Genomic DNA, 5751 nt, shown 5'->3' with positions numbered 1-5751 from the left:
ACAGTATTTTGCTTGTTTCGTTTGTTTTTCCAGACAGGAGCTGCATTAGAAAACTTAACAGAAGTAGAGGGCAAGTCTTCTGCCATAATTCGTTGAGACCGTTTTTTGTAAACGAGAGCTTCTGGCACAGTTTAAATTACAGTTGGCTTTAAAATGCTAATTCCGAACCCACTTATTTAAATGTCTTTGAAAACGTTTACCCTTCTGTTTTCGAAGACAACAAATCACACCAAAAGTCTGCGCAAACTGGACCTAAAATGCAAATCTGTTTCCCGAATAGGAACGAACCTATCGCTATGTTTAGAGAAATTAAAAAACCGATTTCTGTCCTTCCCTTCAAAGAATTCCCTAGGACAAGGGGACGCACCAAGAATGCTCCTTAATATATACGGTGTACCTCCAAACACTTGTAAATCGCGTCTATTATTCTCGACTGGGAGCCGACCAGTCGAGACCGGACGTGAATCCTGCAACTGATCACAAAAGATGTAGAGGCTCCAGGTCGAAATATCAAAGGTTGGGGCGGGGGCAGGCAGGTGGGCTGAGCGGCCACCCAGAGTTAACTCACAGACTTTTTAGAACAGTCGGACCGTCCTGGAGATTTTCTCTTTGTTTTGATATTCGTTATTTCGTTCTTGTGCTGAGGACACAATGGTTAGGAATGGGGAACAGGTTGCTTGAATATCGGAGGCGCCGGCCTCCCCCGGTTCTTCCCGACCTCCCTCCGTTCCACCCCGGCCCGGAGAGGCGGGGTTGCAGCGGCCGGGCAGGCGCGGCGGGCGGCCCGAGGTTTCCGCGCGCTGGGCCGGGATGTGTGCGCGGGCAGGTGGGGCGTGGCGGGGGCGTGGAGAGCCGGGGCCCGCGGGCAGCCGCCCAGCCCCGGGACCGGCCCGGGAGGAGCCGAGCCGCCGACGGTTATAAGAGGCTAGCTCGTCGGCGCTCCGCGCTCACCCCTCAGTCCCCGCCCCTCCTCGCCGAAGACTCGAGTCGCCGAGCCAGGGCCGCAGGGTTGGCCCCCAAAGGGATGCTCTTGCCCGAGCGGCGAGGTCAGCCCCGCTCGCCCCTCGCCGCCGCCGCCGCGCCGCGCCAGCCGACGGCCGCCGACATGGCTCTCTACTGCGGGGACAACTTCGGCGTGTACTCGCAGCCCGGCCTGCCCTCGACCGCCGCCGCCGCCGCCGCCGCCCCGGGCGCCCCCGCACCCGCCCGGGCGCCCTACGGACTCAGCGACTACGCCGCGCCGCCAGCCGCCGCCGCCAACCCCTACCTGTGGCTCAACGGGCCGGCCGTGGGCGGTCCCCCCGCCGCCGCCGCCGCCGCGTACCTGGGCGCCCCGCCGCCGCCGCCGCCGCCGCCCCCGGGGGGCGCGCCGGGACCCTTCCTGCAGCCGCCGACCGCCGCCGGCACCTTCGCCTGCGCTCAGCGGCCCTTCGCGCAGCCCGCGCCCGCCGCGCCCGCCTCACCCGCCGGGCCCGCGGCGCCAGGGGAGCTGGGCTGGCTGTCCATGGCCAGCCGCGAGGACCTGATGAAGATGGTGCGGCCGCCCTACTCGTACTCGGCGCTCATCGCCATGGCCATCCAGAGCGCGCCCGAACGCAAGCTCACGCTCAGCCACATCTACCAATTCGTGGCCGACAGCTTCCCCTTCTACCAGCGCAGCAAGGCCGGCTGGCAGAACTCCATCCGCCACAACCTGTCTCTCAACGACTGCTTCAAGAAGGTGCCCCGCGACGAGGACGACCCAGGTGAGGGCGGACAGGTGCTTCCCGGCCGGTCCCTTACCCACACCCGCCCCCCACTACGCCCACCCCGCAACTCACGCACACGCAGAGGCAGGCCAGGGTGGGATAAGGGTAAAAAGCCTGAATCCTTAAGCCGAAAGTCACTCCTGAGTGGTGTTCCTTACGCGGTTGAAGGGAGGGTCGAGTTACTGGTAAACGGATTAGGAATAAGAACACGGGTGGGCTCTCAGATAAGGGATGGCTGTAAAGAGATTCAGATGAGCCAAGAATCCCATCACATTTCAGGAGAGTGAGGCGGGGAGAGACCGGGAGTTGGTACCCGCTGTACGTAGATGCGTTTCGAACCTTATCTGTTTGGAAATGTAAAAATGTAAACCCCAAATGTGCTTCGTGCGGATCTAAGCCCCGGAGGTCAGGAGGGCTGGGTGATAGTGGCTTGTTAGTGGTTTCCCTCTTAGCTGAGGAATGAGGTGAAGAAAAGCTCAAAACTTTCAGAAACAGATTCTTACTGGAGGTTTTCTGAAGGAGCTCAGGACTAGGTGTGGGGTGAGAATCAGGTTAGGGAAAAGAGAAAACTGTTTCCTTGCTTTCTACAGCAGGAGTCCCCAACCTCTGGGATCTAATGCCTGATGATCTGAGGGGGAGTCGATGTAGTAATAATAGAAATAAAGTGTACAATAAAAGTAATGTGCTCAGACTACCCCCACACACACACACACACACCGCCCCCAACCATCCCTTAGCCCCCTGCGTTGGTGGAAAATATTGTCTTGCAGGAGACCAGCCCCTGGTGCAGAAATGGCTAAGGATCAGTGAGGGATACAGGATTCTTTGTAAATTATGTAAATGCTCTGAAGTATTTGTGTTGTTATTCAGTTGCTCAGTCATGTCCAACTCTTTGCAACCCCATGGACTGCAGCACTCCAGGCCTCTCTGTCCTTCGTCATCTCCCAGAGCTTGCTCAAACTCATGTCCAGTGAGTAGGTGGTGGCATCCAACCATCTCGTCCTCTGTTGTCCCCTTCTCCTCCTGCCTTCAATCTTTCCCAGCATCAGGGTCTTTTCTAATGAGTTGGCTGTTTGCATCAGGTGCCAAAGTATCAGAGCTTCAGCTTCAACATCAGTCCTTCCAATGAAGAGCAGTGCTTTCCAGTTGAAATGCTGTACAAACTACACGTGGTTGAAAAATTGTCTAGTAGCCATGTGAAAAAAAGTAAAAAGATGGTGAGAATTTATTTTTTAAAGTAACCCAAAATGTAGTTTCAACATATAAAACATATAAGAAATTATCTGTGAGCTAATTACATTATTCTTTTGGTACTAAGTCTTCAAAATCCTATGTATATGTTTTATACCATATTTCAGTTGTTACGAGCCACTTTTCACGTGTCCAGCAGCCACGTGTGGGTAGTGGTTACTTTACTGGACAAGGCACGCAGCTCTCCAAGATGCATCTGCCCAGATTTGGCCTCTAAATCACCTGAGGTGATCATGTCAATTGTCACGTACACTCTTGGACTTTCTAAAAAGGTCAAGGATCTCGAGCCAGTGTCTTGTCAAAGCTTTTGGTAGCAAGGTGACACAATATAAATATTCTGGTAGGAGTAGGTATGATTGGTTGTTTAGATGGTAGTTACGCGAATTGTTTTTGTTCTGCAGCTATTTGCAGAAAATGTGTTGGTGGAGGTAATGGATGTGGAGGGGTGTGTGGTAGTGGTTAAGAATGCTTGAGTCTAGAGAAAACCTGCTTATATCCTGGCCCTACCACTGCTAACTGGGCTTCCCAGGTGGTGCAGTGGTAAAAGAATCAGTCTGCCAATGCAGTAGATAGACGTGGGTTTGATCCCTGGGTTGGGAAGATCCCCTGGAGAAGGAAAAGGCGCTCCAGTATTCTTGCCTTGGAAATCCCATGCCCAGAGGAGCCTGGCGGGCTACAGTCCACAGGGTCACAAAGAGTCAGACAGGACTGAGCAACTAAGCACGCACACGCTGTTGCTAACGGGGAAAATGACAGGTTGCTAACCAGTCTGCACCTCAGTTTCCCCATCTGAAGAATGGAGGCGATGATATCACTGTCTCCAAAGAGCCGTGAGGAGTAACTAGAGTTATCAATGTGAAGAACTCACTACAAGATAAGTGCTTTACGGTATTTGCAAATGCCAAAGATTCTTTTTACCAGAAGTGATGAGAGCCGTTGGGAGAAAAAATCCTCGAAGATGACAGATATTTTTTATGACTACTGTGCTGGATAGTGAGGGAGTTTTTCGAAGCAGAAGACTAGCATTGCTTGCATTAAATGGGGCCCTGGTCTCTGAGATCAGCCTGGTAGAGGAAAAGCTGGGAAGACATGCAAGGGTGCCTCTTGCCCAAGGCAAGGGATGGTTATGGAGCTTCCTTGTACTTCCAAATAGATGCCATCCAAGGTGTGTTTAAAACAGTCAATTGCTCATTAATAACTTGTTGCTTCTGTTGGACAAGGCAGAGGGTTGGGTATTGGAGGTTGCATTTTTCCAGTGGAGTATTTTTTCGGGGCAAATATTATACCCTTTCAGCAAATGATAATGATAATAGATACCTTTTTTTTTTCACTGCTCACTGTGTATGGCTTCTTTGCGGAGATCTATCATTTACCCCTCACGGCCAACCTGTGAGGTGAGTACTGTTCTTATCCCTGTTTTTATAGATAAACAGAGGCTCAAGTTCAAGTAGTGCCATTTCCCCCAAAAGGACAACAGAGTGGATTGAGCATCTCTGTCAAGTTTCATGAGAGCCTGCCTCCCTCATCTCAAAGCCGGGTTTGATCCCTGGGTCGGGAAGATCCCTTGGAGAAGGAAATGGCATCACACTCCAGTATTCCTGCCTGGAGAATCCCATGGACAGAGGAGTCTGGCAGGGCTACAGTCCATGCAGTTGCCAAAGGACTGGACATGACTTAGTGACTAAACGATAACATGGGCATGTACACCTCCTCCTCTAACCTATCTTTCTCATCTTTGCAGGGAAAGGCAATTACTGGACCCTGGATCCGAACTGTGAGAAGATGTTTGACAATGGGAACTTCCGTCGGAAGCGAAAGCGCCGCTCAGAAGCCAGCAGCACCCCCTCGGTGGCCGTGGGGACCTCGAAATCAGAAGAAGGGATCTCCCCGGGGCTGGGGTCTGGAGTGGGTGGAAAGCCAGATGGAGACAATGCCCCTGCCTCTTTGAGACCCTCCCAGTCCCCAGAGCCTCCTGAGGACACCAAGAGTACTGCCTCCTCACCGGGAGTGTCCATGCTTTCCTCCACCCCTTGCCTGAACAGCTTCTTCAGCAGCCTCAGCACCCTCAGCGTCGGTAGTAGCAGTGGGAGCACGCAGCGGGCACTCCCTGGCGGCCGCCCTCTAGGGATCCAGGGGCCCCAGGTGCCCTCAGGCAGTGTGTTTCCCCCCAGCTCCGTCCCAGAGCCCTCGTCAGACCCCTTGCAACTGAATCACAGCTCCAGCAGCAGCGGCAGCCAGAGATCTTCCTACTACGGCCCCTTCCCCGCCAGCACCAGCGGGGCCCCGAGCAGCCCCTTTGGCAGCCCTTTCTACAACTTCAGCATGGTCAACAGCCTCATCTACCCTCGGGAGGGCTCTGAAGTATAGAGCCCCAATTCCCAGACTCAGCCGTTGCACACCTGAGATCTCGTGAAAATACACATCTCCAGTCTGTAGGTCTGGGGCGGGACCTGAGATCGCATTTTCTCCAGAGTTCCCGGCAAGGTCCACTGACCACACTTGGAACAGCGTGTGGATGCAAACTTTTCCTTTACCCGACAAGCTTTCTCTGGATAAAGGGCCTCCCTGGAGAGAAACCCAGTCCAGTCTGTCCTGGGATGGTATCCGAGAGCCCTGTGAGGGCAGGGACCATGTCTGTCTGTTCGTCACTGTGTATCAGGGTCACAGGGTCCAGTGGGCACAGACTTCAGCTGCAAAAACAAGTGAATGAAGTTACTGGGTCAGAAAAAGTAACAGTTGGCACTGGAAGCAG

At 53.7% G+C, this 5751-nt stretch overlaps 1 protein-coding gene across 1 annotated transcript; it reads left to right on the top strand.

Moving 5' to 3' along the window:
* Positions 1–1105: 1105 nt before the first annotated feature.
* FOXI3 (forkhead box I3) lies at positions 1106–5366 on the top strand. Its single transcript, XM_068988046.1, has 2 exons — positions 1106–1745; positions 4741–5366. The coding sequence occupies exons 1-2, from the start codon at positions 1106–1108 to the stop codon at positions 5364–5366; spliced, it is 1266 nt and encodes a 421-aa protein (XP_068844147.1).
* Positions 5367–5751: the final 385 nt, after the last annotated feature.

The sequence above is a fragment of the Capricornis sumatraensis genome, chromosome 1 (assembly GCF_032405125.1).
Source record: "Capricornis sumatraensis isolate serow.1 chromosome 1, serow.2, whole genome shotgun sequence".
NCBI classification, from domain to species: Eukaryota; Metazoa; Chordata; class Mammalia; order Artiodactyla; family Bovidae; genus Capricornis; species Capricornis sumatraensis.
This window is presented reverse-complemented; position numbering and strand designations above follow the sequence as displayed.